This window comes from Patella vulgata, chromosome 4 (genome assembly GCF_932274485.2).
Source record: "Patella vulgata chromosome 4, xgPatVulg1.2, whole genome shotgun sequence".
NCBI classification, from domain to species: Eukaryota; Metazoa; Mollusca; class Gastropoda; family Patellidae; genus Patella; species Patella vulgata.
Genome location: NC_065882.2, coordinates 47,131,668 through 47,159,437, shown reverse-complemented (window position 1 = coordinate 47,159,437; position 27,770 = coordinate 47,131,668). Strand labels below are relative to the sequence as shown.

At 35.6% G+C, this 27,770-nt stretch overlaps 1 protein-coding gene across 5 annotated transcripts in view; it reads right to left on the bottom strand.

Annotated features, from left to right (window-relative positions):
• Positions 1 to 27,770, bottom strand: part of LOC126817601 (focadhesin) — a 310,529-nt gene that overhangs the window by 1,655 nt on the left and 281,104 nt on the right. For 4 of the 5 annotated variants that reach the window (XM_050544678.2, XM_050544677.1, XM_050544681.1 and 1 more), the window contains 10 exons: positions 21,512 to 21,634; positions 18,917 to 18,994; positions 17,870 to 18,041; positions 13,493 to 13,573; positions 12,341 to 12,466; positions 9,806 to 9,921; positions 8,324 to 8,575; positions 3,560 to 3,759; positions 1,196 to 1,373; positions 513 to 740 (listed from right to left, as the gene is read on the bottom strand). In XM_050544678.2, the coding sequence (XP_050400635.1) occupies positions 513 to 740; positions 1,196 to 1,373; positions 3,560 to 3,759; positions 8,324 to 8,575; positions 9,806 to 9,921; positions 12,341 to 12,466; positions 13,493 to 13,573; positions 17,870 to 18,041; positions 18,917 to 18,994; positions 21,512 to 21,634 (1,554 nt within the window). The remainder of the gene's footprint in view (positions 1 to 512; positions 741 to 1,195; positions 1,374 to 3,559; positions 3,760 to 8,323; positions 8,576 to 9,805; positions 9,922 to 12,340; positions 12,467 to 13,492; positions 13,574 to 17,869; positions 18,042 to 18,916; positions 18,995 to 21,511; positions 21,635 to 27,770) is intronic. The other variant, XR_008787793.1, reaches the window with a different exon arrangement.

Here is a 27,770-nt window from a genome sequence, read left to right as displayed (position 1 = left end):
GCAAGCACTGGGCAAAAATGTCACTAACTGTCAGCCCATTGGCTTATTGTCTGCCAGCTTGACATAGGGAGTGGTTGTTACTTCTTGATCAAATGGTTAGGCAGTTTTAGGAACATTGAGAGATTTAAATGTACAATAGACTCTGTAACCGAACGGCAGGAAAAGAAGTTGGCAGAACAATTTACTTAGGCTTCAATATGTATGGTAAATGGACAGTAAGTAACAACAAATACATTCTGAAAATGGACTCCCCCCCTCCCTTCCATCAAGTTATGTGACAAACATGGCTTCTAAAAATAGATTTTTTACATCTTGGTGTATTTCCTTGCGAATACGATGTTTTGAGATTTATTTGAAGCAAATTTTTGATAGATTAATTAGTTTGAATATGTTTTTAGTCCAAATATATCATCAAATCACCCAGTTTGTACACAGGAAGGCATCTTTAAAATAAGGATAGGTTTTATGAAAGTATAATATTATGTCAATCATTAATGATAAAATGACTTAACCTTAGGTAGTATTTGAAGCCAGGGTTCAGTTTTAAGATGAGAGATTACTATAGGTAAACATTGTAAACATCTAGATAAAGATATAACATCTATATCTACATCATTATCTATAGTAAGATTATCATCATATAATAACAGATTAGCTTTAATACCAATCATATAACTAGTTGTACAGCTTGTCCACAAAGATATAGCAGCAGAGGCTATACCTATAATAAACTCCACAGCCTACAAAAATAGAAATAATTCTATAGTCTAGTACACATATTCTAGAAAATAAGAACATTTGAATAAAATCTACATTCAAGTTATTTCTGAGATTTTTCAAGCATATAACTCTTTTAAGACCGAATAAACATAAAAATGATGATTTTACACATCAATGGAAACAAAAACACACAGAATTTGACTAATTTCTCCCCTATGCACAAACTCTCTGGATTGATGTTTGAAAATTCCAAGGTATGTAAGTACAATGTGCATCCTCAATAATATACATCATGTATATTATGATGTGTTACTTAGTTTAACAAGTTCAATATACATTTTAAATACACAACCACTGATTATCTTCTAGTCATGTTCATAGTTTATGAATGTTGGTATGCCTGTTTTATATGATAGCCTTTTGTCTGGTTTTATGTAATGAAATTAGTCTGATCTATCTTATTAACAATTCTCACCTGTTTTAATGGTGGTGCTGTATTTTCTAATTTAATAACTCCTATTGCTAAATTTCTAATATGACCAAGCAGTTCCAGTAACCATTGTAATTGATTCATAGGACCAGTTAACTCTGATTTACATAAGTTAACAGAATAGAAACAATGACTGACAATATTGAATATCACAGTTCGATCACTGAAAATATATATATCATACATTATACTCTAATGTAGCAGTTACTGTATTCAATATAATAACTGTCCGGTTCCATCTTTCATCATTTTCAATACTCCATACCTCAAGTCTGTTAATTTGAGATTGTAAATATAGGTATACTTTATTCTTAATAGCATACAAAATTTGTGTTTCTGAAATCCCTTACCTTCTGATAAAATCCATGTGTTGGTTCAAAATATGTAATAGAAAGGATTAGAGGTACCTTTCTTTACTGTCTATTATCATGGCCATAAATGTTACTTTTTCAAAGGCATTCTAATATTTAAGTTATGAGAAGCTTATAGCAGATCTTCATTAATAATTCAAAACCATCAGAAACTTGAGTATAAGCTAATGAAATACTTTGTGTGCTATCCTCAACTGAATTCTTTCAAATTGAGGAAACATGATGACACTAGAGGAAAATACACAGGAGACAATTCTATAGACTACAATTGCTGTTTATTACTGAGTGTTGTATCAACTTGTCTTTATCCAGAAAACAAATGACACATTTTAATTCATCGCACATTTATTTTTTTCAAAAGTATCACGCAATCAAACTGATTATCAACTATCAGATAGAATCAAAGTTATCTTGTCCTAAAGCATTGGCCAATGAAATTGCTTAGCTCTGCTTAGCTTTAGCTCGAAATGTTAATCATTGAACTCAGTCAAGACATTCACCCAATGAACATCTACATCAAGTTTAAACATTCTACCTCAATTAAAAGCAGAGTTGTTATGTTCCAAAGTCTTGACCAATCAAATTGCTTATCTCTTCTTAGCCTAAGCAGAAAATTCTCACCATCGAACTTAGTCAAGGTAATAATATAATGAATCTATACTTGGAGTTTCGTCACTCTCACTTGATTATAACCAAAGTTATCGTACCCCAAAGCATCAACCAATCAGATTGCTTATCTCTGCTTACCGTAAGCAGACAATGTTTATCATCGAACTAGATCAAAGCATTCACCTAATGAATGCCAACACCATGTTTGAACATTCTACCTCAATTAGTAGGAGAGTTACTGTGTTCCAAAGTCTCAGCCCAAAAAATTGCTTATTGCTCTGCTTACCCTGAGCAGAAAGTGCTCATTATCGAACTTTGTCAAGGTATTGATGTGATAAAACTATACACCAAGTGTCCTCACTCTCACTAAATTAGAACTAAAGTTATCGTGTCCCAAAGCATCAACCAATCAAATTGCTTATCTCTACTTACCCAAGGCAGAAAATTCTCATCTTCGAATTCAACCAAGGCATTCACCTAATAAACTTCTACAGACATGTGTGAACATTCTAGCTCAATTAGAATGACAGTTTTTGTGTTCCAAAGTCTCAAACAATCAAATTGGTTATCGCTCTGCTTACCCTGAGCAGAAAATGCTCATTTTCGAACTTAGTCAAGGTATTGATGTAATAAAACTATACACCAAATTTCATCACTCTCACTTAATTAGAACTATTCGTGTCCAAAAGAATCAACCAATCAAATTACTTATCTCTTCTTACCCTACGCAGAAAAGCTCATCTTCAAACACCATCAAGGCATTGACCTAATAAACACCTACACAAACTTTGAACATTCTACCTCAATTAGAAGGAGAGTTATTGTGTTTTAAAGTCTCGGCCAATCAAATTGCTTATCGCTCTGCTTACCCTGAGCAGAAAATGCTTGTTATCGAACTTAGTCAAGGTATTGATGTAATGAAACTATACACCAAGTTTCATCACTCTCACTTAATTAGAACTAAAGTTATCGTGTCCCAAAGCATCAACCAATCAAATTGCTTATCTCTGCTTACCCTAAGTAGAAAATGCTCATCGTCAAACTTAATTAGAACTAAAGTTATCGTGTCCCAAAGCATCAACCAATCAAATTGCTTATCTCTGCTTACCCTAAGCAGAAAATGCTCATCTTCGAACTCCATCAAGGCATTGACCTAATAAACACCTACACCAAGTTAGCTCAATTAGAAGGAGAGTTATTGTGTCCCAAAATATGTGACGGACAGATGGACGGACGGACAAACCCATTTTAATAATCCCCTGCTTTCTTCCAAAGGCGGGGAACAAAAATCATTGGGAAAAATGATATACATGTGTTATGTAATATTACATTCACCAATTATCAACATTTAATATGAAAATAATCATACCATTCTTTATTATTTATTGTAGCATCTAAACAGCTATTTAGAATAGCTATTGGTTGTCTTCCAAATGCTACAAGTTGACAACGAATAAAAACTCCTTTTACAAAAGTCTTCTGGTTGTATAGATCATCTTGAGTCCATGTATCAAACAAATCATCTGGGATACTTAAAAAACATTTAGCCATGTTTGATAATAATGGTACCTGAAATAAAACAATATACTCATTTCAGGAAAGAAGGGTTGCCAGGCACCAAAACATGCCCACAGTAGCCCAGTATTATTATCATTGTTATCATAATTATTATATCAACTTCAACATGGTTTATTTTAGTCTTATTATATACTCTTCAAAAAAAGTAGGGGATATAGAAATGCAAATACCTATGCAGGTTGCGATATGATAAAGAGCCATGGACATTTGACATGCTTTGAGAATATGTTCACAGATGAAGATCTTACCGCCCCAACAGAACCACTGAGCTGCACATGCGACACGCAGTAACGCCATACACGTGTGAGTGGTTCATTGTCAAATTTGACACTTCAAGGAAAGGTTGATGAAAACTGCCACGTGCTGGTTTATCTATCCATGTTTGCTTTCCTATCGGTTCTTGCATAAGATTTACTGTTTAGCGTATCTTTGTATTAGTGTGTTACATTTAATTTGATCGGGAGACGTGTTTGTCGACATCAACGTCAACTGACAACACTGCAAGAATTGGCCGTGGCACTGCAAGAGGAGTGGGTCAGATTGCCCCAAATCCTGATTGGACGGTTGATTAAGGAGCATACCACGATGAATTGCTGAATGTCTGAGGATTGGTGGAGCAATTACTGATTATTAAGACAAAAATCAAAAACGTCCATTTTCACTTTTGACAGTGTATCTCTTTGCGAGTGAAATGGGGCCGTCAGATAAGCCGCCCATATGAACTGTTTATGTTCATGTGTAGACAATTGGCCTGTTATTAACATACACTGGTTACCTCTAATAAAGACAGCAGTGCATTTCCTCAGTTTTGTATTGTTTCTGAATATCCCCTACTTTTTTTGAATAGTATATATTAATAACTACAAATATGAAAGTTGTTTTAGTTAATTACCATTATGTTAACATACTATTGTATATCATGTAAATTGTATTGTAATTCCTATTCCATTTTCTTGGTAGTCTTGTATCTATCATCATAACTTAATTGCTTAAGTTAACTTAATGGCTTCACTTATCCCTATTAAATTAGTTTTTGAATAATATCCCCTTTGATCTTGGGAGGTTGGGTGTTCGATCGTGGCATTGGCTGTGAAAGTTCATCCAGATTTTTTCGGCCTGGTTCTCCCTTGTCAGTGATGCAGGACGGAGGGCCGGACAAGGACAGCTGTCTAGTCTTTCGGATGGGACGAAAAACGGAGGTCCTGTGTACACATTGGCGTGCATGTAAAAGATCCCTTGACAGTTGGAATTCGATATAAGAGCAGGCCGTAGTGCCGCTCTCCAGGCAAAATTTCCCTTATAACACACTGTATGGCGTATGCCCGTCTTCATTAGCCCAGATCGGAGCACAACAGTAGGACGTTAAACCCCATTTCATTTCCTTTGATCTTGTTGTTGTCCTGTATGGTTTCATGAATTGTTGTTATAGTTTTTCTGTATATATTATGTAGTGTGGATGAAATGAACACAATACTGTTTTGTAGATAAAGATGGATTTTATTCATCATTCATGACCAAGCATACAACATGGTTGATACACGCCAACTTTCTAAAACTCATACATGTCACATGATCAATGATATACAACTAGAATGGAGTTATCTCCTATTGTACAGTAATATAAATACTAGACACCACATATTGGCCTCACAATTTTGTATTAAATAAGATAAAATTGAAACAGGTTCTTACAGACCGATAAGTTTGACCTCTACATTATGCAAAACATTAGACTGGTAAATAATAGGCTAAGATATTATTGTGAAAGTAATGGATTAATTAGTCCAAATCAAAGTGGATATAGACAGCTCCACTATATTGTAAGGTTACAACATGACATCATGACTTCATTGTCTAAAAAGAACAATTATCCATGTGCAGTATTCGTGGACCTGACCAAGGCATTTGATTTAGTTTGGCTAGATGGCCTACTTAAAAAAGTACATGAACTAGGGGTAACAGGACGAATATTCCACTGGATCGAGGATTTTCTAAAGAATAGGCAAATACAAGTTAATGTAGAGGTGTATGCAGACAACAGTTCAATCTGACATGCAGTAAATAACTATGGTACAGTAAGAACGAGAATGCAAGAAGCCTTAGACAAATTGTTGAAATGGTCTAATGACTGGGGATTTTGAATATCTGAAAATAGGTTATGCTTTTCGGTAGGGATCATAGGGAAGTGTGGTCTATATGAAACTGGAATTGAATAATATCCAAATTGAATTTAAAGATCAGGCAAAGCTTCTAGGGGGGACCTTTGATCGCAAAATGACTTTTATACCACATATTGAAAATATTGTTAAACGAGGACAGAAAGTTCTGAACATAATGAGATGCCTGACGAGCATATCCTGGGGAGCAAATAAAACCACCCTGCTAATGATATATAAGTCAATGATAAGATCAATATGTGACAATGGCTGTGTTGCTTTTGCGAGTGCAAATAAAACAGCTCTTTCTAAACTAGACAGTTTACAATATCAGGCAATAAAGATAGCAACAAAAGCTTCATTTGGCACAAAACGGGAAAATCTATTGCAAGAAGTAGGTGAAATGTCTTTCGAATTGAGGCGCAACGAACTAACATTGAGATACTGGGCTAAGATACAATATCTTAGGGACAGCTGTCCAACACAAAAGCATCAAGGAAAAAATTCAAAAGAAATGTTAAATCAGAGACGCGACCATTCGATCACAGAACAAATGATCTATTAAAAGACCCAAGATTAGATCACTATCAGATTACTGAAGGTATTTTCGTATCAAGCCCCATGGGCTTTATTAAATCCAAAATATGACATAAGCCTAAGTAATGTTGTTAAGAAAAAAATTCACAACACGCTCAAATGCTATCGAGGGAATACTTGAACGAAAAATGGTCCTCTCATGTAAAAATATACACTGACAGATCTCACGATCCAAAAACAACCCAAATTGCATTAGGTGTAGTCATTCCTGAATTCAATGTTAATATATCAACCAGCGGCTGCCAGGCAGGATACGCCCACATTTTCGAGAGATGGATAGAAAACAAGCTAAAATGGAAGTGATTTTTCCTACAATCAAGGGCCATAATTCAGGAAATTACAATTCGATATGCGCGAATATCGCAAGGAACCTAGATCTTTGTGTTTTAAACTTACATTTCAAGTTTCAACGAAATCGGATAAAAATTGTGACCTCTATTGGGTCGACAACTTGATATACCATATTTTTACGCTATTTGAGAACGAAGGGCGGCCATTTTGTCTGTCAGTTTTGGGCCCATTTTCACGAAATTCGAACTCAACCGTCCTTAGGGTGTAACGGTGATTTATTATCACGGTTTTTTAAATCGGATAAAAATTATGACCTCTATAGGGTCCACAAGCCTAAAAACGCGTTTTTGCGTACAATCAGGGGCCATAATCCATGAAGCTACGGTCAAATATGCGCCAATATCTAAAGGAACCTAGATCTTTGGGTTATAAACTTACATTTCAAGTTTCAACAAAATCGGATAAAAATTGTGACCTCTACAGTGTTCACAAGCCAAAAACGTGATTTTTCCTACAATCAGGGGCCATAATCCATGAAGTTACAGTCTGATACATGCCAATATCGAAAGGAACCGAGATCTTAGGGTGATAAACCTATATTTCAAGTTTTATTGAAATCGGATAAAAATTGTGACCTGTAGACTGTTCACAAACAATTGTGGACGGACTGATGGACGGACGGACAGGGGCGATGACAATATACGTCCACATGAAAATGTGGGCAATTAAAAAGGTTACCAGATGGATGTTCCATCTATACCTCAGAATTAAAGGCAATATCCACAGCTCTTGAGTGGCTTGTGTCATCCGCTGTTCAAAGAGCAGTCATTGTGTCAGACTCCCTTAAAGTCAGAAATCGTTCAGAATATTCGAGCAAGTGTTTGTTCCCTCCGAAACAAAAATAAAACCTTAGAATTTACATCGATACCATCCCATGTTGGCATAGTATGCAATGAGTCTGCGGACAATCTGGCTCGCTAAGGACTCAGCGTCTGTGAAAACGAAGACGGAGATCAATCACCCATCGCGCAAAACTACAGACTTAATTACGACCATAAATATAAACCAGTGAAGTGCAAATGCGGCCACATTCTGACCATTATTCATGTCGTCATTGCGTGCAATAAATTGGAAGAGAAAAGGCTCCCTGTAAGATGTTTAATGGAAGATGCCAAACTTTAATATACCTACAAAATGTACGTCATTTGAACAAATCTGAATAAAAGCACCCTGGCAACATAGCTACCAAATTTCCATATATTGGTTTAGGAGAAGAAGTCGAAGTTGACCGATTGTTAATGCCAGCCAAGCAATAAAGACCCAATGGTCTAAAAATCTAGTCGCTTTTTACTTGTAATCTGAAAACTAAAATAATTGGATCTCAGAAATGGTTTGACAGATTGGTCTCAAATTTTGCACTCAATTTAATTTGAACCGAGAAAATGGTTAGTCAAATTGAACAGAAACAACCACCAGAATGGCAGTATATGTTGAAATATAAAAAATCTTACATGTATAATCTCTGGCAGGTTTTTATAAAATCTACACGTGGCATCATATAATATAGATGTTACAGATTTCGGAGGGTCTTGTACTAACAGAGCTTTATTCATACCATCTAATACAGCCACACCAAAAGGTATATTACCACTTGTATTAAATGGTAACATACAACATTTCTCAACAAATGTCTTCACAACTGATACTGCTAATGATTTTATCATTAATGGTAAAGATGTGTACAGTAAAACCTTACATTCATCCTGAAATCAATAATAATAGGTACATATATATAGTACAACAACTGTCTATATACCCCAGGTTCCCTTTGTAGAGGGAAGGGTCTCTCTTCTGTTGTGAATCATAATTATCAGTTTTAACATAATCATAAGTTTTTAACAGATGCATTATCTGGAGACAAATGGTTGCCAGCAACTGGTAGCAACTGAGAGGAAACGATCAGTTGCCAGTTTGTGTTCATGTACGCGCTTGCAACTGGAAAACAAACAGTTTCAACCAGTTGCTGCTAGTAGAGGCAACTAGTTGTACTCAGAGCTGATGTATGCTCCAACAACATATTGGTGTAGATTTAATCATGATTAAAAAAAAGAAAGAAAAACTATTTTCTTACAAAGGCTACATATATGTATATATAGGCCCTATTGTGAGATCTTCCTCTATGGGATAATTAACGCAAGGTTCTAATCATAGTTAAAATACTATCACATATGGACAAAATTGATATTTTCTAAAATCTGATAACTTGGGTAATCATGAAAAAGTCACATGATCTACTGAAGCATTTGTTTTTCTGTGTTGATGTACGCCGAATGCGTAGATCGACTGCAACCAATCAGTTGCGTTACTTCCAGTTGCCGTGTCAATGTACGCTGTGCTTTAGAGCTAAATCTTCCTAATGCAGATCTTTCGTTTGGCCTCAAATGTTATATAAATCATTAATGAGACATTAATTCACATGCCAAGCACATTTGCAATGCTCTAGAGCATCAGTATTTTTTGCTAGTTAATAATTTAATTAAAAAATGGACAATCAAGACTTTGTTTATTATCGTAACAATAGTATAGCAATGTCAACTGAAACTACACTGTTCTTCTAACGGCAATAACTCTGATCAAAATGAAGTAATTTGACTGAAATTTTCCACATATTCCCTTTTCATTATGTATTTTTTAACTATTATAGTGAGAACTGTCAGCTCTTTATCTAAACATTACATAATGCATCTGTAAGTGTAAATTTAGCATAATTTAAAAGAAAACATAACTATATAGACAAGAACGATGGAAGTACTTTTCAGTGTTTTAATATAATTTGGTCTTCAATTGTATACAGGGATAAAACACACTGAACATTCTCCTCAGCCCATGTCAAATACAGCATCTTTAATTCATGAAGCTTGTTAATAAATTTATTAAATTATTACAAAGAATTCAGGTGAAATAGTTTCTGAAAGACGTCTAAAACTACTTACAGGTAAAGATTCAAACAGTGGTGGAGTCATCCATGAGGATAAAAATGTTGATGCTGTTGGAGCTGATATACACTGTGAAATGGCTAGCTTCAGACATAGATATTTTATTTTTGCTTCTATTAAAAAAAATAAATCTGGTATTAAAAGTTGGCTACTGTATTTTGATCATTTATAATGAGATTAAGATGAATTGTTAAGGCTGTTCATTGTTTTTTGTAAAATGGTGAGGGCGAAATTGAAAGGGTGATATGGTATTAAAGTTAAAACCCAAAAATTCAATTATGGGAATATGCTACACAAAACCATTTACAGGCTAGTAAAAACAAGCCAACAGTGAGGCTGATGTCTCCCGCCAAAATAAAAAAAAAAACCCACCAGATGACACATATTAATTAATTGTACATTTATCTTTTACAAAAGTATTCAGTAATCAAACTGATTATCTATGCTTAGTCTGAGCATAAAATGTTTACTATCAAACTCAGGTCTTAAATTACCTGGCAGTGAGTGAAACTATACACTAAGTTACATCACTCTCCATCAGTTAGAATCAAAGTTATCTTGTCCCAAAGCATCGACCAAAGAAATTGCTCAGCTCTGCTTAGCTTTAATGGGAAATATTAATCATTGAACTCAGTCATTCGCCTAATGAACATCTATACCTCAAATAACAGAAGTGTAATGTTCCAAAGTCTTGACCAATCAAATTGCTTATCGCTACTAAGCCTAAGCAGAAAATTCTCATCATCGAACTTAGTCAATGTATTGATATAATGAATCTATACTCAGTTTCATCGCTCTCATCCAATTAAATCCAAAGATATCATGTTCCAAAGTCTCAACCAATCAAATTGCTCATCTCTGCTTAACCTTAGTAGAAAATGCGCATGAACGAACTATGTCAAGGCATTCACGTAATAGACACCTACACCAATTTTGAAATGAAATGAAATAGGGTTTAACGTCCTACCGTTCTGCTCCGAACTGGGCTAGTGAAGACGGGCATACACCATACAGTGTGCTATGAGGGAAATGTTGCCCAGGCAGTGGCACTATGGCCTACTCTTATACCAAATTCCAACTGCCAAGGGATCTTTTACGTGCATGTCAATGTATACACAGGACCTCAGTTTTCCATTCCATCCAAACAACTAGACAGCTGTCCTTGTCTGGCACTCCGTCCTGCAACACTGACTAGGAGATACCACGTCTGAAAATCCTAATGAACTTTCTCGGCCAATGTTGGGATTGAACACCCGACCTCCAGCGTCTTACACATTTAGCCCCCCACCAATTTTAAACATTCTACCCACCAATTTTGAACATTCTACCTCAATTAGAAGGAGAGTTATTATGTTCCAAAGTCTCGACCAATCAAATTGCTAATCGCTCTGCTTACCCCAAGCAGAAAATGCTCATTATCGAACTTAGTCAAGGTATTGATGTAATGACACAAAACTCTAAGTTTCATCACTCTCACTTAATTAGAACTAAAGTTATCATGTCCTAAAGAATCAACCAATCAAATTACTTATCTCTGCTTACCCTAAGCAGAAAATGCTCAGTTAATTAGCATTAAAGTTATCGTGTCCCAAAGCATCAACCAATCAAACTGAATATCTCAGCTTACCCTAAGCAGAAAATGCTCATCTTCGAACTCCATCAAGGCATTGCCTAATAAACATCTACACCAAGTCTGAACATTCTAGCTCAATTAGAAGGATCATAATACGTACTCTGTGAGTACTAGTTTAATAGATTCAATACAAGGGAGTACATACAGACCAATTAGCATCTCACTGTAATTTGTGGATTACATTGTTAAACAGTTTAAGAAATACCAGATAATTAAAGAATAGGCTACTGACGGTGATTAGTAAGACTGTCTTTGCTGCATTTCTGTCCAGTCTGTACCTCACGATAGACTGCCATTCAATTTTTTAATTCTCTCAAAAGTTTGTTCAATGGCTTGATCAGTAGGTATTTCACGCCAGTACCAACCTGACAGACCGACTACATGATGGTCATCAATGAAGGACCGGAGTCAGGTACACTTTAGGATGTTCATCTTCCAAGTAGTACACCCTTTGCAGGTATATACATGAGCAGTTTTAGTGTACAGGGAGTGACCAGTAGCATCTAATGACCGTTTCTATCTGTCCATAATATATTTTCCCGACCTACAGTGAACGGTTTAGCCGTTATTTGGGTGTAAAGTTCAAATATGTGGCCATCTTGAATTTATGCTAATTAGACTAATTTAGAGACTATTGTTCGTTTAGCTGAATACCCTATTGAATCAAAATCATAAGATAATTTTTGCGGTACAATTTGTTTTACGGCACAATTTGTTTTGGGTGCTTTTATATATTTACTGTTAAGGAACATTTCCTTGTTTTCCTGCTACCATATTTCAATTTTTAACATGTATAGATACAAAGAGCAAATCAATGTTTTGTGGGGGGTGGCAATGGTACCCTAAGAAAAAAATAATATTTCTATTTTATATGTATCTAAATCTAAATGCCACTGTACCATATTCTAATCGCATAATAGGGGAGAGAACTCCAACCCAATTTAGTGGTGGAAGCAGACGTGAAACTTCATCTTGTAAAGAACTCAACGCAATCTTCAACTGTTGGTTTGTTACCGTTTCTGGGCCTGTAAAATATAAGATGAATATATAATAAATTATATGTATAAGCAGCATTAGTTAAAACTAATGTGGCAGCAACAGCCCTTTATTTCTCAAACTGACCATTCAAAAAAAAACAAAAAACAAGCAAACCCTGGTGATGGTAGTATGTGTCAATTTCTTCCTTTAAGATGAACCTTTAGATGCACTAGAATACTATAAGCACCAAGTGCAATTTAAAACTTGCCAAAACACCTTTGAAAAGGTTTCTTGTTACAAGAAGGAAGAAAACAAGTTGGCCTTGATAATATCGCTTGTACACTTGAGTAAACTGAGCTCCTTGTGTAAGTCTAATATTGCACTTCCCTCCCCTTAAACACTAATGTACTTGAAGTAACCATCTCTCAATACACCAAACTTGGAAAATCCATTCCAAAGTTTTTAAAGGCAAAATTTTGTAAATATTCTATTGACAACCAAGAAAAATATATTATTGTAAAAACAAATTAAAGGAGAAATCCCGGACATTATTTCAGAGAATAAAACTGTTCATTTGTGTGGAAGATTTTAGAACCTTTTATCTGTAGCAATGTGATGCATTTTCAGTGAATAAACTTCTTGACTGACCATTCACCTTGCACCTAGATAAACTTGTTTATGTTGTTTTCCACCATTGTCTTAATTACCTCTTGGTAAAGTTTACAAATTCCATTATTGCATAGTAATGTTTCCTGTAAGCTATTCTGTCCATCATTTCCAAAGGGCTCAATATTTTGTTCTGAACCTTTCAGACACAATAAACAGGCCATTTGTCATATTCTGGAGTTTGATTTGCATATTGCATATGTAATGAACACTGGAACTTCTCTTTTAAAGTTTTTTTTTTTAAGGAAAAGAAGGAAGATTCCTTTAAATCCTCTACATTTACATGTAATTTCTGTGTTTTTAAATTTAGGTTAATATTTCTTCAGGAGATGTTGTATACTTCTTCTCAGTTGAACTTTATAATTATGTGTGAAACAAATGACCTCAAAGAATAATATATACTGTACCATATTTTCCAGCTTCAAGAAGAAAATCAACAACAGCTCTAAGTAGACTTGTCTCTTTTAAGTACTTGTAATTTGGAGAAACTGAAAAAGATTAAAAATCAAAAGACAGAAATAATACAGTGCTGATAAAAACAAGATAAAACATCAACCAAATCTCATAATCAGCGGCTACCAGGCAGGATACGCCCACATTTTGCAAGAGATGGATAGAGAACAAGCTAAAAACAAAAATGATCTTTTGTACAATCAGGGGCCATAATCCAGAAAGTTATGGTCTGAAATGTGCAAATATCAAAAGGGACTGAGATTTTTGGAATATAAAGATATGTTTTACGTTTCATCAAAATCGGATAAAAATTGTGACCTCTACAGCAGTGATGGGATTTCGCCTGTATATTCCAGACATGTATGACGCTATTTTCCGAACATCCAAAATTGTCCAACCAGGAATATGCCCAATCAAACATCAAGATATGGTGAATAATATACTCTTCAAAAAAAGTAGGGGATATTCAGAAACAATACAAAACTGTGGAAATGCACTGCTGTTTTTATTAGAGGTAACCAGTGTATGTTAATAACAGGCCAATTGCCTACACATGAACATAAACAGTTCATATGGGCAGCTTATCTGACGGCCCCATTTCACTCGCAAAGAGATACACTGTCAAAAGTGAAAATAGATGTTTTTGATTTTTGTCTTAATAATGAGTAATTGCTCCACCAATCCTTAGACATTCAGCAATTCATCATGGCATGCTCCTAATCAACCGTCCAATCACGATTTGGAGCAATCTGACCCACTCTTGCAGTGCCAAAGCCAATTCTTGCAGTGTTGTCGGTTGACGTTGACGTCAACGAACACGTCTCCCGATCATGTCCCAGACTCATGGCTGGCCAAGGCATATGGACAATATGGTGAAGCTGGAGGTAGTCATTCACGACACGAGCATGGTGGGCACGAGCATTATCATCTTGAAAGATGAAATGTTGACCTGAACGTTGAGCAAAGGGCAGAACTATCGGTGTCAGGATGTGGTCACGGTAGTACACACCAGTCAACTTTCCTTGAACAATATGCAGGTCCATACTGCCGGTCATGGTGATTCCTCCCAACGCCATAACAAACCCACGCCCGAATCTGTCATGCTGTCTGACGTTAACGTTAGCATGACGCTCATTTACAAGCCTCCAAACGCGAGCACTCCTATTAGTGAAATCCAGAGTAAATCTGGACTCATCTGAGAACATCACACGTGCCCATCGACGATTACCCCAATTTCTACGCTGTCTATGCCTGTTTGCCATGTGCTGGCGAGTTAATGGGGGCACAACACACGGTCATTGCGCATGCAAATGGGCTGCATGTAGCCGATTTCTAATCATTTGGGGTGTAACTCGAATTTCTATAACTTGGTACAAGTTTACAGAAAGCTGATTGGCCGTTTGTTCTCGATTACGCAGGACCTGTGTATGAATGTATCGATCCTGGGCTTGTGTAGTGACTCTAGGACGACCTGAATGAGGTCTTTCATCAACATTGTATGTTTGTTGGTACCGGTTCCACAGTCTGCTGATCACAGCAGACTGTGACACATTAAGCATGTTGGCGACTGCTCGCTGTGTAGAACCCATTTGAAGCATGCCAATAGCACGTAGACGTTCAACATGTTGAAGACGTCTCATTGCAAATTAAACATAACACACTAAAGCAAAGATACGCTAAACAGTAAATCGTATGCAAGACCCGATAGGAAAGCAAACATGGATAGGATAAACCAGCACACGGCAGTTTTCATCAACCCTTCCTTGAAGTGTCAAATTTGACAATGAACTCCTCCCACGTGTATAACGCTATTGTGTGTCGTACGGGCAGCTCAGTGGTTCTGTTGGGGCGATAAGTTCTTCACCTGTGAACATACTCTCAAAGCATGTTAAGTGTCCATGACTATTTATCATATCACAACCTGCATAGGTATTTGCATTTCAATATCCCCTACTTTTTTTTGAAGAGTTTATTCAAAATTACAAAATTAATATAGTGTACTGAGTGTATAATTACCAATCAACCCAATTATCGTTAATAATAGGCTTGATTGATTAGGTAATTAAGAGATCAACGTATTTATCGTGTTATATCGTCTATACACCTACCTTGATTAACTGCTTAATCTGCCATGATTGACTGACTTAATCTTTTATCGGACAATTCATCAATCTAATCTTAAACAGAAGTCATTGGTTCCCCTTTGTCGGACTATTCATCAATCCAATAAGAGTGATTATAATTTTAATCTACATGTTTACCTCGTGGTTGAATATTTTGTTGACATTTTATAAAGATAAAACGATTCTTATTCAGGAAGTTCTGCATTCATTTGCTGCTGTATAAACGAAGACACATAATTTTGCAGGAATATTAGGCCTACTATTGTGAATTTGATGCTGAAGCAGGATCGGCAAGCTATCATTCAATGTATTACGAAAAAGAGTTATTTTGTAGGAATGTTACTGACATAAATTTGAATACCGTACGGGCATTAAATATGAAAAATAGCGAGGTTCACCAATTTCTATTACGTACGGGATTTGAATATTTTGTTGACACATGATTTTTAATTGTGGTATGAATCCGTCTGCTTAAATAATGATAAGAGTTATGCCCCTTTATTTTCGGTAAAATGTCTGACAAGAAATTTTTTTAAATCCATAACCTTTGCATTACATACTTATAAACAATTTGCGTATAAAGAGCGGCCATTTTCCAGAAATTCCAATTCAACCTTCATTATGGTGGAATGGTGATATATCTAAAAAGTTTTTAAAATCGGAAAAAAAATTGTGATCTCTAGAGAATCCACAAGCTAAAAATGCCATAATCCAGAAATTTACATTCGATTAAGTGTGATTATCAAAAGGAACCAGATCTTTATGATAAAAACATATATTTAAAGTTTCATCCAAATCGCATAAAAACTGTGGCCTCTAGAGAGTCCACAACCTTGATATACCATATATTTACACTATTTGCGTACAAGGGACGGCCATTATATCTATCAGTCTATGTCCGATTTTCACGAAATTCGAACTCAACCATCATTAGTTTATATTTTTTTTTTAAAATTGGATAAAAATTGTAAGTTACGATCTGATATGTGTGAATATCAAAAGGAATCAAGATCTTTGGGTTATAAACATGCATTTCAAGTTTCATCAAAATCGGATCAAAATTGTGACCTCTCGGAGGTCCACAACCTTGATATACCAGATGTTTACACTATTTGCATACAAGGGGTGGCCATTTTGTCCGACAGTTTTGGTCCGATTTTCATGAAATTCGAACTCAACCATCATTAGGGAGTAACGGTGATATATTATAATGTTTTTTTTTAAATCGGATAAAAATTGTGACCTCTAGTGGGACCACAAGCTAAAAACATGATTTTTCATACAATCAGGGGCCATAATTCAGGAAGTTACGATCTGATATGCGCGAATATCGACAGGAACCAAGATCTTTGGGATATAAACATGCATTTCAAGTTTCATCAAATTTTGTCCAGCAGTTTTGGTTCGATTTTCACAAAATTGGAACTCAGCCATCATTAGGGAATAACGGTGATATACTATAACGTTTTTTTAAATCGGATAAAAATTGTGACATCTAAAGGGACCACAAGCAAAAACTCGATTTTATGTACAGTCAAGGGCCATAAGTCAGGAAGTTACGATCCGATATGCACGAATATCGAAAGGAAACAAGATATTTGGGTCATAAACATGCATTTAAAGTTTCATCAAAATCGGATCAAAATTGTGACCTCTAGAGTGTCCACAAGCTAAAAACATGATTTTTCGTACAATCAGGGGCCATAATCCATGAAGTTACAGTCCGATACATGCCAATATCGAAAGGAACCGAGATCTTTGGGAGATAGACATATATTTCAAGTTTCGTCAAAATCAGATAAAAATTGTGACCTGTAGAGTGTCCACAAAGAAAATGTGAATGGACACAAGGACACATGGATGGATGGACAGACAGGGGCGACGACAATATATGTCCACATGAAAATGTGGGCGCATAAAAAATAAGAAAGGATACTACATGTATTTTCATGTTCTGAGCACGATTAATAGAATATCACCACAGAATCAAATTCAAGAAGGTTTTCTGCATAAAACATCAGCAAAAAAAATACAAAGAACGGAACCAAGTTTCGATTGATTTTGCTGATGCAATTATGTTTCCTTTTCATATAACTACAATTGTTGGTCTGACATTTATTAGCAGGGGATTGGCCGATTATGCTCAAAACACAGTTGTGCTTTAAACACTGATATGAGAAATTAAAGCAGAATTATTATTAATATTACCACTGGCTCTAGTTTCTGCTACAGCACATGCTGATAAATAAAGATGTCCCAACATCCATGCAGCATTAGTCTGTAAACCAATATCTTTTGAAGAAGTGACAATCTGAGAAGTTAGTTTCAGGATATCATTGGTGCTACTATCAATTCCTGATAATCCTGTTGATGTCTGTATCTGTTCAATTCGAAAACATATATATGTTCACATTCTACATGTACATGAACAGTTATACAAATATATGAATGTATTAGAAATTTACTTCTTGAAATGGTGTGGCAATGTCTATTAAAAACACTAACTTCTGAAATCTAAATGAGTAAGGCGCTGGCTAGCTAACCTGGAGGTCTTGGGTTCGCTCCTGGTGTTGGTAAAGAAAGTTCCTCAGGATTTTTAGGCGTGGTTCCCCTTGTCAGTGGCACAGGACAAAGGGCCTGGCAAGTAACAGCTTCCGATGAAAAAAACGAGGTCCCATGTACACTTGACGTGCATGTAAAAGAGCCTTCGACAGTTGGAATTCCAAATAAGAGAAAACCTTATCACCGCTGCCTTGGCAAAATTTCCCTGTTGGTACACTGTATGGCATATGCCAGTCTAAATTAGCCCAGATGGAGCAGAAAAGTAGGGCATTAAACCCCATTTCATTCATTTAGTTTCTTTGCGCATTATTTTATACAAAGTAGGATATGCTCATTCTTTCTAGAGCACTTAATTGTTTGAAAAGTTCACATATCTATTACTATGATGTAACTTTATTAATGAGCCATTATATTCACCATGATTTTTTTTAAATAGAGAGAAAGAAATGAAGTTTAATTTTCCCAACACACAACAGATCAGTTTGGGACAAACTGGATTTGTTAACAGACCTATTATGCTGTAAATTGCACTCAGCTACCCCATATGTTTTTTCAAATGTAAATAACTTGAACATTGTCCCATTAAGCTCAAAAGTCAAGCAATTTTTTTTTAAATTTCATGTGGCCCCTTTTTATACATGAAATATAATAGAAGGGTTTCCATCCACTTTTCTTTTGTCTCTTTATACTCACAGGAATCAAAGTCCTCTCTGAACCGATAATTGCCAATAACCCATTCAAAATGGCCACCTTCTCCATAGGGCACGTCTCCTTTTTTTTACAAATAAAGTAAATAATATATATCAAAAATTTAAACAAACAAAATAGTGCATGAAATGTGTAGTCCGTAGGCTATATGATAATAATTGCAAGAAGACATATCTAATCCTTCAGACAGATTAGATAGATATATTATTATCAAGTTGTATTTCTCCCCGTACCATTTTCAAGGACTAATCACTAGATACAATGCTGCAAGCTGTTAATAAGAAAGTAAAAACACAGGGATATCATCATGAATTAATGAGAATAACTGCTTCAGGTAATTTTGACATCTTCAACTGTTTAACAGATGAACACTCGATTATACGCAAAGAACCCATACCTTCCAGCTACAACAATAAGCAATAACAAACTTGTTTATTTTCTTCATATCTAGGCTCTTCTGACGTTCTAAGTACAAACAATTCGTAGGAAAGAAGGGGTAATAAAATATGTTGCCTGTGAAGAAAGGTCAATCCATATATTCAATTATCATTTGAAGTCATTACATCTTCGTCTTTATCGCCTTTAACAAAAGCAATAACAATTTTGTTTATTTCTGGGCATGGAGGTGGTTTTCCTCAGTTCAAGAAGGTGCAGAGTGCAGAAAAGATCCACTGCACTTGCTGCTAGTCTGCAATGCCGACGATAACGAGATCAAATATATACATGTGTTTTTAATTCTGCTTTCATACTATCATTCTGAGAAGATGCCCCATCAACATAATACACTATAATTATGTTCCACAAAATGTGCTATTTTATGATTAAAGGGTTGATAGCAATAACATTTATTATGATTTTTCCACCAGTACAAGAGTAATGATGCTCTTATTTGCACTTTTATGGAACATACAATGTACTAATACAGGTAATATACAGGTAACATCAAATCAATAGCATTTGCGTTTTCCATGACATTTTGGTTTGCCTTGTAAGGCGAAAGGCTGGTAAAGAAGATTTGCCATAGGTCATTTTTCTTGTCCATCCCCACACAGTAAGACTTGGCTTTTCTGATTGGCATATTGTTGCCCGATACAATATATGTAGCCTGCAGTAGAGCTTTCATAGAGAATGCTCAACATTTCAGCTGCACTGAGGTGAGCAGTGTACTTCGTGTCTATTGAAAGTAGGTCCTGGCTTTCTTCCCGGAAGACTCAAATGTAGAGATTTTCAACTTTCTCAAAGAACACAGCTTCCAGACCAACAATCAAATAGAACAATTAGGTGTGATTTTATTGAAAAAAAGAAAGAAAGACATTTCTTTGTCCGAAAAGTCAACCATCTTGAAAATGGTAGCATCTTGGAAATTTCAAATGGCTAATGGGCTTTTTCCTCAGAGTGGCCTCTTAGTTATATTTTCCCCTGATAAATGCAATTATCTGTTGCACTAATAAGTCGTTATTATGAAATTCCTGTAAATGAAATGTAGTTTTATGGCACGTCAGCACCAACTGGGCTATACTGCACCAAACATATGGTGATTTATTTGAGACAAATAAAATAACCATCACAAAATAAATATTCATATACATAATTAAAAACAAATATCACAGATATGTTAATCAAATAAAACCAAATATCACATAGCTCTATGTATATAAATATTAGAATTTTAAAATGGAAACATGATTATATATATAATTTAAAATTTATTATAAAAATTTGTCTCCATTAAAAATGTTAGCATTTTATTATATAGCTTCGATTGACCAAATAACTGACGTACTGACTGTCAATGGTAATATTTGGATCTAATGTATTTGAGATGACCTATTAAAAAGTGACACAAAACAACTTCATCCCTCCTGTTGGTTCTATAGGAGTTGGGACCAATCTCCAAGGAGAGGCTTAACGTGATGAAGTTTATTTGTGCCTGCAAGATCTCAAGACTGCTGCCAGCAGCCATATATAAATGTATTTATTGATGATTTAAAATCATGATATGGTAATAAAAAATAAGATATGGGAAGATTTAAAGCAGACTTGGCAGCCAAATCTGTGTGTGTGAAATAGCTTTATTTAACGTCCGCTTCCACCGAGGTGATATCGCAGACATGCTTGATCATTCCCTTTTAAATCAGTATGACTGGGGAGCAAGCAAAGGACAAAATATGACTTTACGATATGGAAAAAAGCAAAAGAAAAATCAAATGAAAATGAAATCCAGACATTATTAGCTTTACAGATGCAATATACATTGAGTTCTTTGGAACATTTTACAAACCTAATTGCTAAGTTGGTTCATCATACCTATTAGGAAATTAAATAGTTGCTTTTGTACCCACAATAGCACTAAAGGGAAAGTAACACTCAAAAAATGTTCTATCCTTAAATTACTGGACATTTTGGTTTGAAAGACTTGGGACCAAGAAAATGTAATAACTGTAGCCTCTATCAGGCTCACAAGCCAATTGTTGACAGACAGACGCACCGACAGGGTGGTGGCCAGCATCATGCACCCACCCTCATATAAGAGCATATAACAATTAGGAAGACAATCATAAGAGAACATAAATGAAATACCTCTGATGTCAGAGCTTTTGACCATGTACTAGAAAGTTCTTGTCGTAATTTGCCTATGGAAGGATGTCCTATTTTATCTAAACTATAACACAGCATTCCAAGTGCTAAACTCACACCTGTTACCTGCAAAAAATCACATAACACAAAAACACATTAACCACTAATTAATCTCAACAATTTCAACAAGGCAAAAATATATATTACAACATTCATGATGTCAGACTCAAGTCAGAAAAAAACAAATATACTTCTTATTAAAAAAATATAATGTTAAAAGATAATCTTCACAGTATTATAGCATCAGTCGGTTTTTGTTGAATATTACTGTACCAGGCACACTTCTGCAGCAACAAAATAATTGATATGTGATCAATGAATCTGTGATCTGAATTTAATTGAAACTTTACCGAATTAATAAACAAGAAGATATATAATAAAGTTAGACAAAATAAATTTGACTAAAATAATCACACCAATTGTTTACACAAGCATAAGTGACACTGTTGTTGAATAAATAAATTAAACAATCTAACAGTGAGGCTGTTGTTCCTTGCCCAATACCAAAATAAATATACTCTTCAAAAAAATGTAGGGCATATTCAGAAACAATACAAAACTGCGGAAATGCACTGCTGTTTTTATTAGAGGTAACCAGTGTATGTTAATAACAGGCCAATTGTCTACACATGAACATAAACAGTTCATATGGGCGGATTATCTGACGGCTCCATTTCACTCGCAAAGAGATACACTGTCAAAAGTGAAAATGGACGTTTTTGATTTTTGTTTTAATAATGAGTAATTACTCCACCAATCCTCAGACATTCAGCAACTCGTCGTGGCATGCTCCTAATCAACCATCCCATCACGATTTGGGTCAATCTGACCTGCTCCTCTCGCAGTGCCACGACCAATTCTTGCAGTGTTGTCGGTTGACAGTGACAGTGACAGACACGTCTCCCGATCAAATTAAACATAACACACTAACGCACAGATAAACAGTAAATCTTATGCAAGAACCAATAGGAAAGCAAACATGGATAGGATAAACCAGCACGCGGCAGTTTTCATCAACCCTTCCTTGAAGTCCTCCCATGTGTATGGTGCTATTGCATGTCGCATGTGCAGCTCAGTGGTTCTGTTGGGGCGATAAGTTCTTCATCTGTGAACATACTCTCAAAGCATGTCAAGTGTCCATGACTATTTATCATATCACAACCTGCATAGTTATTTGCATTTCAATATCCCCTACTTTTTTTGAAGAGTATATATGACAAATATTAATTAATAGCATTTTTATCTTTTTATAAATTATTTAACAACAAATTGCTTATATATAATTAGTTTTAGCTGAAAATGCTCCCAATCGAACTTAGTCAATACATTCACCTAATGAAGATTTATAGCAAGTGTAAATATCCCACCACCTCAATTAAAAGCAGACTGTTGAAAATTCTCATTGTCAAACTTAATCATGGTATTAGACCGGAGGCTCAGTGCGTTCATCAAATGGGCACAAAACCAGACCCAACTTTTCTAGAATAAAATTTTCAGTACAATACGATGCCAAGTGGTAATCAGTCCGCCGTTTTTGAGATATTCTGGGTCAAAGGTCAAATGAGGTCATTTACACTGAAAGTGAATACGCAGTCATTCTTGTATCATGCTGAAAATGATCGAAACTAATCACTCTTTCAATAAAAATGTATACTTGGTAAATTCACCTTCGTTTATTGTGACCCTAGAGGTCAAATTTTATGTTTTTGCCATAGGAAGATTTAATATAGTACACATCAGCGTAAAATATAACCAGCCGCTGCCAGACCAGATACGCCCAGATTTTGCAAGAGTTGGACATAGAACAAGCTAAACAAAAAGCGATTTTCGTACAATCAGAGGTCATAATTCAGGAAGTTACAATCCGATATGCGCAAATATTGAAAGGAACCAAGATCTTTGGGTTAAAAACTTACATTTCATGTTTCATCAAAATCAGAAGAAAATTGTCACCTCTAGAGGGTCCACAATCTTGATATACCATATTTTGACGCTATTTGAGTACGAGGGGCGGCCATTTTGTCTGTCAGTTTTGGTCTGATTTTCACGAAATTTGAACTCAACCATCCCCTTAGGGTGTAAAGGTGATATATTCAAACGTTTTTTTAAATCGGATAATAATTGTGACCTCTAGAGGGACCTCAAGCTAAAAACAAGATTTTTTGTAAAATCAGGGGCCATAATTCAGGAAGCTACAATCCGATATGCGGGAATATCGACAGGAACCGAGATATGTGGGTTAAAAACTTATATTTCAAGTTTCATCAAAATCAGAAGAAAATTGTGACCTCTAGAGTGTCCGCAACATTCATATACCTTATTTTTACGCTATTTGAGTACGAGAGGCAGCCATTTTGTCTGTCTAGTTTTGGTCCGATTTTTATGAGAGAGAGAGAGAGAGAGAGAGAGAGAGATGGGGTTTAATGTCTACTCGACACAAACTAGGTCATTTTGGGACTAACATATGGTTTAATTTTATTTCAATAATTCGCTTGCGCGTAGGGGTCTTGAGCAGTGGGAGGAAACCGGAGGACCCGGGGAAAACCCATGAGGTTGGACAGGCGACCCTACTCCTTGTCACGTACAACCGGGATTCGAAACCATGCCAGTTGACTCAATGACAGGCTTTATGATACAGCACGCCGATTTTTACGAAATTCGAATTCAACTATCCTTAGGGTGTAACAGTGATATATTAAACGGTTTTTGAAATCGGATAAAAATTATAACCTCAGGGGCCATAATTCAGGAAGTTACGGTCCAATATGTGCGAATATCGAAAGAACCTAGATCTTTGCGTTATAAACTTACATTTCAAGTTTCATCAAAATCAGAAGAAAATTGTGACCTCTAGAGAGTCCACAACCATAATATATCATATTTTTACGCTATTAGAGTACGAGGGGCGTCCATTTTGTCTGTCAGTTTTGGTCCTATTTTTACAAAATTAGGGTGTAACAGTGATATATTCAAAAGTTTTTTTAAATCGGATAAAAATTATAACCTCTATAGGGTCCACAAGCTGATATCACGATTTTTCGTACAATCAGGGGCCATAATTCAGGAAGTTATGGTCTGATATGTGCGAATATCAAAAGGAACCGAGATCTTTGGGTTATTACCTTACATTTCAAGTTTCATCAAAATCAGAAGAAAATTGTGACCTCTTGTGAGTCCACAACCTTGATATATCATATTTTTACGCTATCGGAGTACGAGGGCGGCCATTTTGTCTGTCAGTTTTGTTCCTATTTTTACAAAATTAGGGTGTAACAGTGATATATTCAAAAGTTTTTTTAAATCAGATAAAAATTATGACCTCTATAGGGTCCACAAGCTGAAATCACGATTTTTCGTACAATCAGGGGCCATAATTCAGGAAGTTATGGTCCGATATGTGCGAATATCGAAAGGAACCGAGATCTTTGGGTTATTACCTTACATTTCAAGTTTCATCAAAATCGGAAGAAAATTGTGACCTCTTGTGAGTCCACAACCTTGATATATCATATTTTTACGCTATTTGAGTACGAGGGGCGGCCATTTTGTCTGTCAGTTTTGTTCCTATTTTTACAAAATTAGGGTGTAACAGTGATATATTCAAAAGTTTTTTTAAATCAGATAAAAATTATGACCTCTATAGGGTCCACAAGCTGAAATCACAATTTTTCGTACAATCAGGGGCCAACCACCCTTAGGCTGTAAAGGTGATATATTCAAACGTTTTTTTAAATCGGATAAAAATTGTAACCTCTATGGTGTCTACAAACTAAAAACGTGATTTTTCGTACAATCAGGGGCCATAATTCCGGAAGTTATGGTTTGATATGCGTGAATATCGAAAGGAACTGAGATCTGCGGATTATAAACATACATTTCAAGTTTAAACCAAATCGGATAAAAATGGTGACCTCTACAGTGTTCACAAGCTAAAAATGCTCATTATCGAACTTAGTCAAGGTATTGATGTAATAAAACTATACACCAAATTTCATCACTCTCACTTAATTTGAACTAAAGTTATGATGTCCCAAAGCATCAACCAATCAAATTACTTATCTCTGCTTACCCTAAGCAGAATATGCCCATCTTCAAATTCCATCAAGGCATTGACCTAATAAACACCTACACCAAGTTTGAACATTCTAGCTAAATTAGTAGAGTTATTATGTCCCAAAAAGTGTGACGGACAGACAGACAGACAGACAGACGGTCAGACGTCCGAACCAGCAGACAGACAGACGGACAAACCTATTTTAATAGTCCCCTGCTTTCTTCGAAAGGCGGGGGATAATTAATAATAGAAACATTTGAAATTTATCTTTAGAGGTTCTTAGCACGGTACTTTTACTTTGGCAGACAGACAGACAAACCTATTTTAATAGTCCCCTGCTTTCTTCGAAGGCGGGGGATAATTAATAATAGAAACATTTGAAATTTATCTTTAGAGGTTCTTAGCACGGTACTTTTACTTTTACCAAAACACTTTGAAACCTTCAAAAATCTCTCGGATTTAGTTTGTACGCCGATTGCTAGATTCGTAATGAAATGAAACTAGTTGCTCGAAAAACAGTTGAATAGTTTCATTGTTGAACTCCAGCCTGCAGGTCGCATGGATTTCCGGGATCCTAAACGACGGACACAGGTAAAAGTGTTTGGGAAACAGCAACCCAAAGGCACGAAATAATGAAGTGAAGCGAGCAATTTGGGTCGTAGACCTGATAGCAAAGGAATTTTTCGATGCATCAGAGCTGCTACAGTGATTATACCAGGACTTGCAGTAGCAACCGCAGGTCGTCTGATGAACCGATGGCTTCACAATCAGATTTCCCTGTTTCGTTCTCTGAGAATAGAGATCCCTATAGTAAACAATCTAATTAAAATATAGATCTATATTTCATTTCGTTTTTTATACTTTCGATGGCCTACACAACATGTAGATCTAACAAGTTATAGTGGGAGTTCACGTTCTATGACGTCAGGTACCAAGCAAGCGACATTTGACCCGATTACGTCAGTCATTCGATTAACCAATTAGCGAACGCTTTGTTTTGATTTCTATTGCCGCTTATGTCTACCCACAGATTCAACAGACCATTTGATTTGCTAACCCCTCATTTCAAGCAGAACACGAGGTAATTAACAACGCTTCCAGATCTAAGTGTAGTAAAGACAAGTAAAATTAAAATTTTGAACTATAAAAACGAAATGAAATTGGATCTGTGTTTTAATCAGATTGTATAGTAAATTGTGTGTACTGTTTATTATGAACTTGTTAATTGTGTGAATCACAGCCATGGTCAGGGATTTTAGATGCCTGTTGATTATGTCCATGTTCCCAGACCAATTCCACACACGTTTCCTTCGCATCATGAAGCCTGCCAAGCTTTTCCCCGGTAACATTTACCAATATGACATTTATATTCCCTGAGCTATAATGTACACTGCATGAAAACTCATAAAATATTTGCACACTTTTGATCAGGTCATCAGATACAGGTTTTCCCAGATTGGGATTCCCGGAAATCCACGTGGCCTGCAGTCTGGAGTCCAACCATGAAACTATTCAATTGTTTTTTGGACAATTACTTTCATTATGTATAGCAATCGTTGTGGAACTAAATCGGGGAGATTTTGTTTTGACCATTCTTACATATTTTTGAAACAGATTTCGAAGTGTTTTGGTCCTGTTATGCAAGACCTCTTTCAACATTCCAAAGTAAATGTACGGTGCTAAGACACCCTAAAGATAAATTCCAAATGTTCCTTTTATTAATAAGAACAGGTTTCTCTATAGTTTTTTTTATATTTTAAGCTGATGTGTATTGTGTTAAATCTCCCTAGTACAAAAACAAAAAAAATTGACCATTTGACCGTCATGGTCACAAAGAACAAAGGGGAATTCAGCAAGTTAACGTTTTTATTGAAAGAGCGATTAGTTTCAATCATTTTAAGCATGTTTTCATGATACAAGAATGGCTGCATATTCATTTCCACAGAAAAATATAAATAGTAGTTTTATAACTTTATAATTAAGTTGGGTAACACTGGATAATAAAGTTTCAGTTTTTATCCCCAAGAAAAATATAAATAGCAGTTTTATAACTTTGGTTTATGACACTAAAAATAGATTGACCAATTTTTCCATGTGCTTGTGGCATACTATCGTTGTGGTGGTATAATTTCGAAGTTCTTGGTGCAT